Raw genomic sequence first — 11,631 nt, forward strand, 5'->3', positions numbered from 1 at the left:
ATGGCTGTCTTTCAATGTCCTCACATTAAAAAATATTTTCAGAGATGAGATTAAGGGCCTAAAGTTTAAGATCATTAGAGACTTGAATTACAGTTTTCTACACTTAAGAGTCAGAGTATAAGATTTAGGGGTGAATCTGGTGTAAGTGGACAGAGCGTGAAATACCTAGAGCTAATATTTGCACCTGGGAAAACAACTTATACAACTGAGGGACATAAACTAAAAAACTCCCAAGATTTATTCAACAGAAGTCAACAGAAAACTCAAAGATCTTAGTGCCATAATTATTGAGAGGCATGTCAGTTTTTGAAAAAGAAGCTGATCGATTAAGATTGAGAAAGATTAATCAATCGAACATAAAAAATTATATAAAAATCAGGAAACTTTTGCTCATGGGTTAGTAACTGTAATCGTTTATAGTGCTTTTCTGCTCAAGCCACTAAAAGATTTCATTAAAATATGTGACGATAATGTGACCTTGACAGGAACCAAATATGATGTTATGGTGTTTTCCTCCCTGTATCTTTTTTCCATACTCATTGAGAAAATGGAGGCTTGTAGTCCAACAGTGATTTTGAGCATGGACTTTTGAACCATGTTGCCTATTAAGTCAGGCTTTGCTACATACTAGCTGTGTGACTTTAGGCAAGATACTTAGCCTCTCTTTCCTCAGTTTCCTCATCTGTAAAATGTGATAAGAACAGTGTAATAGTTAACAGTAGTATACTTATCTCACAGAGTTCAAGGAATCAACAAGTTAATACATGTACAGCACTTAAAACTATCTCTTACATGGTGCTGAATAACTGCAGAGATTAGAATTTTCGAACTTCAGCAAAAGGTACACTATTCAAAAAATGGAAATAATCAAAAAGACAATTATGTTTATCAAACATTGGCATTCTTTAGAGATTGGTAAGAATGGGTATCTGTGCTTTTTGTTTTTTTTTAACCAAACTGCCCTCGTCTTACAGAAAACTACAAATGATACTCTTAAAAGCTTACAATGCTCACATCTTTTACCATTAAGAGCGCTCCTTCAGAATGGTACATTTTTTAATTTGCTTGGATCCTGACTTTCTCTGTCCTAGTTTATACTGGCCCTGGTGCTTTCGACAGCATCCAGATGCCAGGATGACTACACAACAGCAGAGGAAGGTGACAGAGGTGCAGAGGACCACAGGAACCAACCACGTCTTGGAAGTCACAGGTGCCCCATCAGGTGTTGTGTCTTCATTCTCAGATGTACGGTTTCTGCTGTTGTACCCTTTGGTTTTGTTCAGTACTTGTTTGCTACTGTTGAGTTGGGATGGAAAAGGCACATGAGAAAGTTTTGTGTCTGTCGGCACAAAGAAAGGAGAAATAGTCTTGTTATCTGGATTGCTGATGAACTTGGTACTGGCTGACACCATATTTACGTTTGTGGTAATGGAGTCATTCAGAGAAATGAATCTTGCCCAAGAGTCTGTGGTTAATTCCTTGGAATACCTAGTATTATTTGTGGTTGCAAACAAATCTTGATATGTGGTTGAAGATGGAGCCTCTACTGATGGTAGCATTTGGTTTATCATGGTCGTTTGTTGTTTATCTAAATACATAGCTTTTAGAATCCTTAGTCTCTCCCGTATGTTAGATGAATAACGGGTGTTTAGATATGTGGGCAGTGATTGTTCAAAAACCAGCAAATCTGGATCTACACCTGAAATATAAATAAGGCATCATTTAAATTTTATTTTTAATTTAGAAGACAGGACCTTAAAGTACAGTTTGGAGAAGTCTTGGATTTTGCCACTATAAGTTATTGAACTAAGCTAATTTCAAGTTCCACCTAATTTCAAGTTTCAGCCTACTTCTGAAAGGCTTAGAAGCATACTAGCCATGTTTGAATTTTTCTTAACTTTCTAAGACATTTTCTGTTGCAAACGAACTTGGCTACATCACACGTGGAGAAAACGGCCAGGGCTTTTGCGCAACAATAGCAGTATTGGGCAAGAGCTGCAGAAACAGTAACCATTTGATATGTATGACAATTAAAGTCAAACAAAATGGGGCCTGAGAAGTGTAACTATTCAAAATTATTAGCAGAGCCCTAAATCTCATCCCTTCCCAGTGCCTGAGGGTCCAGTGCCTGAGGACCTTCAGGGTTCTCTCTCTTCTTGTAAAACTCCTGTCCCTCTGGCTTCAAAAACTCTCAACAGCTTTACAGTTGTCACACTGTTTCCCTTTCAGTCTCTCTTGAGCGTGCTCTCACTCTCAACACACCATCACCTACTCCCTTCCTTTCCTTTCTGACTTTGTTTTGTGCCTTCTGTCATTTTGTTTTCATCCTCACTATTCTGCCAATTCTGCTTCTGGGGTGATCAGTACTTTCCCTATTTCCTGATCACTGTATCTCATTGCTTTGGCTTCTCTCTTGTTCTTGATACTGATGGCCACCTCTCCTTGCATTCTTCTCCCGTGACTCCCTGGACCCCAAATTCCTTTGGCACTTTATCTCAGACTGCCTGCCTCTCGCTTTTCCCTTCCTTTGTGCTGGTTCTCTCCTTGGTCCTCACTGATTGTCCGATAATCTTTAGTCTTTAGTCCTTGGTTTTCTGCTGTATTTCTCGTCATCCCATACCAACCACCCTCCCACCCCCGGTCACCAAAAGATTATCCTCATCAACTGTCACCACTACATTGATGGCCCTGAAATCCACATCCCCAGTTTTTTCCTCTTTCTTGAGCTCTGATCTCAGTTCTCCTGTGCTCTACTGGAGGTTCCCACCTAAACATCTCACATCACCGCTGGCATTCTCAAAACCATCATCTGGTCTACCTCTTTGTCTTTTTCAGCAGCATCATCATTCTTCTGTCACCCATGCTGGACTCTGCACTGCAACGGGATTTTTGAATCCTCAGTTCTCTTCTTCTTTATCCAAAAAGCATCTAAGTGCTATCCAAGCCCTTCCCAATATGCTAGCAACCATCCCTCCTCTTCGCTGCAACTACAGTCACCTTGTCCAGATATAACATTACCCTGACTGCATTTTCTAATCTGCATCCTACACATAATTTTCCTGGGCTAAGATAACCAGACATCACTTTAATGATAGTGCTTTCTCATGAAATACCTTTGCTGGTCCCATATTTCTGACAAAGTCAAACCAAAACTCTCCTCTGTCCTTTTGTTACCTGGCCTACCCTATCCTGCCCATATTTCCATTGCAGCCCCAAATGTGCCCCTATTGGAGCCACACCAGTGTTTGTGCTTTCCTGGGGTGTGATACGGAGCTCCTTATCTTGCCTCTACCTGGCCTCTTCCATGAAGCCTCCTCTGAATAATTGAGCTTTCTTTAGTCTCCCCTTCTTGTGAGCCTTTGTACTTGGGGCAGTATCACACATTTTTGTATTTAATTGTACATCTTACACTAATTGTAAGACTTGTTGCATCAACTAGATTAGAAGGAGCTCGAGGGCAGAGATATGGCTGTAATCTGCAGTGTGGAGCACAGCATGGAGCATTATGTGTTCAATAAGTACAGACTGATCAAAAAATTTACCTCCTTTGTATCGTGTTGGCAAAAATCTATTCTTCGATGTTTACTGATTTGTACCCTGAGATTATATACACGGGAAAGGACACTTAAATATGTATTTTTCTAAAGGAAAATGCAGTCGTTATCTTGGGACCAATGCTATGCTAATGTGTGGCTGTAAGTGCATTTCCCCATCCCTGACATCCGTCTTTGTAGAATCCTTGTATACAGCATCAGCGAACCTCAAAACTGACATTTAGCATTTTCTTTATTTCCTAGTGGTATCCTTAACCACTACAGTAGAAATACCTATTTTGGTTCTTGCTGAAGGCTCTTGGAATAAATGAAATACAATGCTCTTGTTCAGTCACATATGATTTGTATCTGGGATGAACTCATCCTTGCTGAACATGCCAAATGAATGGGAATTTCCTTTTAGTTTTCTGCCCTGGAAGTCCCAAACTTTTCCAGACAGACTTCACTGGGAAATAATGATTTAGATTCATACATGGCTACTGCCCACCAATTTCTAGGTTTTATGCCTCTACTAAAATATCACTGACATTCTTCAAAATACATACAAAGGACATAAATCATTACCGTCTGTTATGTTGTATAAAATGGCGCTGGTTCCGGGCTCCAATATGCAGCTCTCCAGGGTTGGGCAGTGAATATGGAGGCAGTTGACATCGCCATGAATAGGGTCATGGAAGAAGACAGCCAAGTTACAGAAAACTGAAAAGGAAGCAGGCAAAGTACATCTGCAGATGGTCTTGATTTCTGCAGCTTGATGAGCTCTGAGTAGCTTACATTTCTTTCAAGAGCACTGGATTAACAGTACGTGGCAGGGCTATGTTCAGACATCTTACAGAACATTATGAACTATCGCAAATGCTTCTGTGAATATGGGAAAATGCCTCTTCAAAAAAATAGCTGCAAGAGGGAAGAGATATGGGAACATATGTATATGTATAACTGATTCACTTTGTTATAAAGCCAAAACTAACACACCATTGTAAAGCAATTATACTCTAGTAGAGATGTAAAAAAAAAAAAGAAAATAGCTACCAATATTCTCAGTAATCTTTCACACACCCCATGCTACACAGATTACCTGGAATCATTTCCCAGTCCCAGTATTTTATGTTCAGGAAAATCCAGTTGGCTACAAAAACCTCTGGGGATTTATATAGATCAGATTTCTAGATGCAATACCCTCTCAGAATACTAAGGCACTGAAGTTCAACAGAGAAAGAAAGAGGGAAAAAAATAGACAAAGCCTGTAACAGAAGGGGGAGTGATAGGAAGGGCAAAAACAGTAATGACCGGTGTTGTTGGGAGAGGCCCAGGTGGCATAAAGGCAGCAGGCTGGGTGAACATTACCTCGACCCCGACTGCGGGTGTGTGCTAGCCCCATGCTGCAAAGCCACGTCCAGTGAAAAGCTGATCGGTGTCATTCAGAGAGGAAGGGAGTAGACAGACAAGGTGGTTAGCATTTGGGATTCTAGTGGGGAGGGGCTCCTCACTTGCTCTTGCCGGCTCCCCTTTTCTAAGTAGATTTGCTCCATAAAAGATACCGTGTTATTTCTGGAAGGTCAGATTTGTTGAATGCAAATCTTCAGTCTGTCCTCCTTTAAGTGCAGCACAGATTTTCCTCCTGCTGTAGTGTAGTAGGAACCATGTGATGGGAAATATTCATTGGCCCAAAGGTATCAGCTTCTTTAATAAAATGAGATTACGGAGGGAGAGTGTACGATTACCAGACCTCCGAGTGTGCCTACAGCTGCTGTGGAATTGCTGGCAGAACCTGCTCTGCTTCTGTGTAAGGTTAACTGCGGGGGTTACGTCTCCCCTATTACTTCTGGGACACCCCGTGTTTCTACACTCTATTTTTCCAGAAGGAGACAGAATAGGACAAAAGTCAATTAATAATACATTGCTAATACATTATAGATTACAAATACATTCCCTGAGGACTGTGCTGTAAAGTTTAAGGAAAAGGAAGAAAGAATATTCAAATTTAGACATCTAAATTTCTGATAAAGTAGTGGATGCTGTAGGGAGCAATTTTTCAAGCTCTTTTACATTCTTCATGCATATTTCAGAGTCCCAGTTCTGAGTAGGTTAGCTATTGCAGGATTGTGCATTTTAAAGTTCTGGCTTCTAGGTAAAAACTGGGATGTGTGTTCATGCCTTTTCTTCTTCTGGAGAAAGAAAGCCACAACTTGGAAGCCACAGAGGCTCTAAAATCCTGGAATTCTACTGGATGCTTTTAGTATCCCCAAAAGTCCAGAGGCCACAGCTTCCCTGGTGTGGAGAGTCAGGTAAATTCATGCCACGGGAAAATGCTGAAAAGGTATCACCCCTCCCTCATCTCTTCTCAGTGAAGGCTTCTGGGGTTATAAGCATCTGAAAGCAGAATATCTAGATTTGCTACCTTTTCCAAAATTTCCCTTTTATAAATTAATTGCTCTCTTCTGTGCCTGATTAACTTTTGAGGGCTAAGCCTGTGACAACTTCTCACACTGTGGTCTCTTGACAGTCAGTTTAGACTCTCCAAGGAGCTCCAATTTGCATCCCAGAAATCTTACATGGATAACTGGATAGGAGGCATTGGCAATTAGAGTCAGTAAGAAATCACGGGAAGAAAATGTGGAACAACAAGAGAATTATTTTAAAGTGCTGTGTTGCTTTTGTTGTTTCTTTCCAAGTAGCTTTCAAATCTTGGAAAAATGAAAAATAAATGAAGTCTTTAATCAAATGTAACTTGAAATTCTGCAACAATGAAATGTTTTCCTAGTTATAGGCCTTGATTATATTATATGAATGATATTTAACCCTGAATCCAGATTTCAGACAAAAAAAAAAATTCTGTTAGGATATTTTGAAAACTAACTTTCTCTCTCTCTCATTCTCTCTCTCTCTCACACACACACTCTCTCTCTCTCTCCCTCCTTTCCTTTCCTTTCCTTTTTCTAGTTGACATATATTTCCCTATTTCTTTCAAAACATGAATCACAATCTAAATTCCTGTTCAATACATCCCCACACTTGGTCAACCCAAGCAAGCACATTTCAAAAGTGTGATACGACACCAATATCACCAAAAGAACCTTGAAAAGGAAATATTTTTGAAATCATATATGCTATATTCTGGGCTATAGAAATATTGTTAGCCAGCCCTCAAGGCAATATTTTCATTTAGCACTTTAGTGAAGAGAAGAGGTTCTCTGTTACCTGTAGGTTCATAGCCTCCCGGGTCATTACTAGATTTGTAAATGGAGCCTGCACTGGCCCCAGCTGCAAAATCAGTCTCAGTGTCTCTCCCTCTCTGCCCACTGCCTCATCCCAGGGCATCTTGTTTAGTCCCCATCAACTGTTCACTGCACCCTCTGCCTAAGGGTCCTTTCTTAGGTCCTCATTTTGCAAGTTTCCCCTGATTTTTGCTCAGGTCTATCATCGACACTTACCATCCTTCCTAAGACAGCAGCTCCGACTGCACTTCTGACCAGTGCTTTCGGAATAATACTTCAAGAACTGGGCCCCCAGCTTCTGAGACTCCTCCAGGTCAATTAGGAGACCTGGGAAGCGTCGGATCCAGCAGTCTCTGTAAAACACAGTGGGTGAGCAGAGAGAGTCTGAGGTCCACCCCATGCTTAAGAGCAAAATCACGTCTGCTGCCACGACCACCACATGCATTTCCCTGGGATGAAGACTCGGCAATAAGTCTGATGACCAGACAGACGCTGAAGCTGACCATCAGGGTTTAGAATGGTTTCTGGAACTTCAGGACTGTTGCTAAGGGAGAAGGCTCCCTTGGAACTCTGTGAAGGGTCACTTTCTAGAAAAATGAAGCGGCTCTTTGACTGCACGTCGATTTTTCTTTTGTTTCTTCCCAGTTGCACCCCAGGTGAACATTTGACTTGCTGCTGTTAATGCTGAACACTTTCCAGGCCATTTCAATACTCTGTCCTTTAGCCTTTGGAAGACGTAGATTCTTTCCTCTGCTTTTACTCTTTCTGTGAAAGTGAAGTCACAGACACCTTTTACTAAGTAAATATAAAGGCAAATTGAAAGCCAAGAGTGTTTCTGAGGAAAACAATAGTTTAGTCACTTGATGTCAGATAAAGGAAGGATCCATTTCACCAGGAACAAGACATCATTTTGTCAGGACACTTCTATAAAGTTTTTTAAGAAACTTGTGACTGTAGGGTTTTTTTTTTTCAATTATCTTATTTTCTTTGATTTGAAGTTCTAATTCAGGTTCACTAGAAAACTAGTTTGAGCATGGGTTTAAATTCTTTGTTTTCACCAAAAAAAAAAAAAAAAATCAAAAGTAAATGAAAACTGAAAATGAAATAAAAAATTTAAATTTTGCAGTGATTTTGAAAACACTGAATATGAATCCTGGTCACTTCTTAGTGCCAGGCATTTTTTTGCAAAGGCTAGCTGCAAGCTTTTTAAAAAGAAGATTAAAGATCCAGCCAAAAGAATATCCTTATAACATAGATGAAGCACAACACCCATTAAAGTGTATTTTGTTCAATCAAGACTAAAAAGCATAATTGAAAATTGTGATGAAGTTCAAACTGGGGGTTGCCTAATCTGTTTTCTGATATTTATGTTTTCAAGTTACAAAGAAGTCTTTGGGAAGCACACACATAAAGGCATCTCTGAGCAGATGTAGTTACAAGAAATGTGCATTAGGGAAATAGTTTTAAATTTCTACATATTAATAAAGTTACTTCCACTGCAATGCCAAAACATTTGAAAAAAATATTAAAAACAGTGAAAATGGCTTCCTTTGTGAAGACTGTGTGTTCCATATCCCATACATTCCAAGATGAAATTAGTTCAAAGCATGGAACTGTTGCTTTTTTGTATCCATTTTTATACAAAACATTAGTGGTAATTAGTTTGGGGCATAAAGTACCATACTGCTCTTTTAAAAAAAGAAAAAAAAAGAAACTTTTTCTCTCTTGTGATCTGTTTCTCTTATACTTTTTTGCACACTCACTTGACACAAAAATGTTAACATTCTTTGAACTTTCATCTCTTCACCTGTCTACTAATAAGTTTAATAATCATATCTTTTGATTTTTAGAAGCATAGTATTAACGATTGATAATAAAGAGGATGATAGTCAAAAGACAGAATAACTTTAAAAAAGTTTCACTTTCTTCTGAGCAAAAATTATATCATGGACTAACACCTAACCTTCCATAAGCCACATAAAATGCACTAAAAATAAAAAATATTTTATTCTAATGAACTTCTCTTAGAAAGCAAGTTTCAGTTGCTTACCTGCAAGCAATCTGACTGTTTCATCTGTTCGGAGGAAAGAGGGAAGAGAGGTTTCCTAAAGGCAAAACAGGAGACAGATGAGGAACAAAAGAGTACTCCCTGTTTTACCATGAGGTTCCATAGCTATTTTGATTAGTTCATGCCCTGGGGACATAAACCGGAAAGTCAACTTTCTAACCTTCTAACCTCCACATCTTTCAGTCGCATTAAATGTGGTTTCTTTCCTGTGATATATAATTCCTTGAAGTTCTCATGTTCCCTGCAGGGATAGTGGAACAATCCACAGTTGTTTAATCCTTTTGCTGTCAGAGGATATTCAAGGGGAGATCAAAGTTGCATTTTAAAGAATCTACAAGTTCCAATGTAAAAGCAGGCTCTAAAATTTTTAAAATAAATTTTGGGGTGATTGATAAACATTGAGTCTGGAAACAGGTAACTTCTTGGAGCTGGGTATTTTGAAAAGGAGAGATTAAAAACTGAACAGCAGGGACAGAGGGAGGAAACTTCAACCAACTGAGATGTGGAGCAGAAACATCCCTGCATGAGCCTGATTCAGTAGCTCTGGTGTGGGAACCAGAATTCTTATTTTTATAAAAAGTGTCTCAGGTGATTTCCTAAGATGTTTGGAAAACACTGAAATAGGTGACTGAAATAAGTGAAAGTTTTGCCTACATGAAAGGCTCAGCCTGAATTAAATAGAATCATTTTAAGAACTGTGCTACTTTAAACTCATTTAAATTGCCCCCTATGCTTTAATGAAAGCAAGATATTTCAGTTTTGCTTATTAAAAAAACAAAAAAGAAATAAAGTTGATTTAGAAGTATTGGAGGTACTAAAAAATAGAGATAAACAATTTTTAAGTGGTAGTGAAGTAATAGCATAGGTTTCCTAAATTCAAAAGATTAAAAAAAGTCAATATGTCATCCTTGTTTTAAAGATGCTAATTGTAGTATTTACTTAACATTTTCATTTCATCAGTTCATAAAATTGGTGGAAATCATTTTGTAAAATGGGGCCTGAGAAATTGGAATATATCATTAATTATTAAATTGACATGCATTCACTTAAAAAACCCAAACCATACCGAACAGTACAATAAGAAATAATAACCATCCAAGATCTTACAATGTTAACATTTTGGTAAACATCCTTCCAGACATCTCCATTCAAAAAATAGATACTTATATACAATTTTACAAAAATGGATTCACAGTTTCAGAAACTGTTTTTTAAAAATCCAGTGTAAAATTACATGTTCAGTGTCTCTCAAGAAAGCTCTACATCTAAAATTGTAATAGCTCTATGGTATTTAATTCTACCCATGTACCAAAATTTACTCTGAGCCATAGTTGTAAAAGAGTATTAAAACATTATAATCTACGGAGAGCATTTACAACATGTAATAAACTTTCAATAAATGTTAGCTACTCCTAACATTATACATTGTTTTTCAATTTTTTTATTATTCAAAGCAACACTGTGACAAACATCTTGTACTTTGATTTTTTTCCATTCTAGGTCAAAAGGTATATATACCTTCCATAAAAATTCTTGAAGAAATAGCCTAACTCTGTGTTTGACCATTACTTTAGGGTTTTGTTAAACAGATCATCATGTGTTTGAAGTGAATCATGGTGCCACAAAGGCCACTCTTTATTATTCATTAATCAGTGGATAACTATAAAAGTATACCTCCAGCTATAGACAAGCAACATTTTCATGAAGCTTAAAAATAATTTTTTATTTAAAATAGTTTATCTTGCTTTGACTTTGCATTTCTAGTTTAACAGAAAACTTACTTTGTGAGTTATTAAAATGACTTGATCTTTAAGAGGCTTTCAATTCTAAATGAACTTATGTCAGGGGCCAAAAAGCTTACAGGATCAGTGCCCAGTACTATCAAGCTGACACCCCAGATTACCTGCCCAAGATCTGCTCCGATAATATTACTGTCCGTGAATTGCCTTTCTAGTGCACATGGGTTTTTTTTGGTCTGTTTTTAAAAAGCAAGAAAATACCAGTCTGAGGCATATCTATGATGGCTGGGAAACAAAAGCATCCACTGGTGAAAGATTCTAAAGGGACCAAGGAGAGACTAAGAGCCTGTTCTTCGCTGCCCCACTGAATCTGGCACTGTCGCTGATGGAGGGACAAATAAATCCCAGGTCCAAGACTCTGACACAGGGGGCAACTTCCAGCAAAATTTCCCCAGCTAAATGCCTAATGCTGGACGTGGAACATTAGAGGATGCTAAATTCATGACCACCTACCCCCAAAGAACCTTAGATGTCTCCACTACATGCTCATTGAGAAAAGAAGTGTGAAAGGGCCAGGTGAGAACTGAATTGTATCAGTAAGGATTTAAAGGCCAGGTGAAACAAGGCGAAAGCTAGACGTTTTTCCCAGGATCCAAGAAAATATCTTGAAAGAGGCAAGTCTTAGGTCCATCTTTGTTTCCTTCACTTTTCCCAGGGAGGCCAGAACCTACTAGAATTTTTTTCTGTCTTCAAAATTTTAGTTTCTTGTTCATGGTGTATTATAAAGAAAATAAGGGATGACAACACCTCACTGTGAAGCTGTTAGTTACACAGAAAGAAGTGCAAATGTAACCGAACAATGTGTTGAAAGAATTTCATGTTTTACGACATGACTTTCTCCTCTGTTTTTTAACCCTTCCCCTTCCTAACATAAAATGTTAATTAGCTTTGTAGGAGGTATCTTTTGTTTGAAATACCCGGCAATGTACTTACGAAGAAGTTACTATTTAACAACTTGTCATTCATGAAGAAAGCTAAAACTTGTTAAAAAA

The 11,631-nt window shown here is 38.3% G+C and overlaps 1 protein-coding gene across 1 annotated transcript; it reads right to left on the bottom strand.

Annotated features, from left to right (window-relative positions):
• Nucleotides 1–10: 10 nt before the first annotated feature.
• MANSC4 (MANSC domain containing 4) lies at nt 11–7,520 on the bottom strand. The gene is made up of 3 exons (XM_082666982.1): nt 6,989–7,520; nt 4,119–4,253; nt 11–1,699 (listed from the first exon to the last, which is right to left on the bottom strand). The coding sequence occupies exons 1-3, from the start codon at nt 7,215–7,217 to the stop codon at nt 1,026–1,028; spliced, it is 1,038 nt and encodes a 345-aa protein (XP_082523108.1). The 5' UTR covers nt 7,218–7,520; the 3' UTR covers nt 11–1,025.
• Nucleotides 7,521–11,631: the final 4,111 nt, after the last annotated feature.

This window comes from Grampus griseus (genome assembly GCF_964374135.1).
Source record: "Grampus griseus genome assembly, chromosome: 11".
Lineage (NCBI taxonomy): Eukaryota > Metazoa > Chordata > Mammalia > Artiodactyla > Delphinidae > Grampus > Grampus griseus.

Coding starts and splice junctions, on each gene's coding strand:
- MANSC4 (XM_082666982.1), bottom strand. CDS start 7,217: ATGCATGTGGTGGTCGTGGCAGCAGACGTGATTTTGCTCTTAAGCATG. Junction 4,254..6,988: donor CTGCTGTCTTAGGAAGGATG/GTAAGTGTCGAT, acceptor CTTCCTTTTCAG/TTTTCTGTAACTTGGCTGTC. Junction 1,700..4,118: donor TTTATACAACATAACAGACG/GTAATGATTTAT, acceptor TTTATATTTCAG/GTGTAGATCCAGATTTGCTG.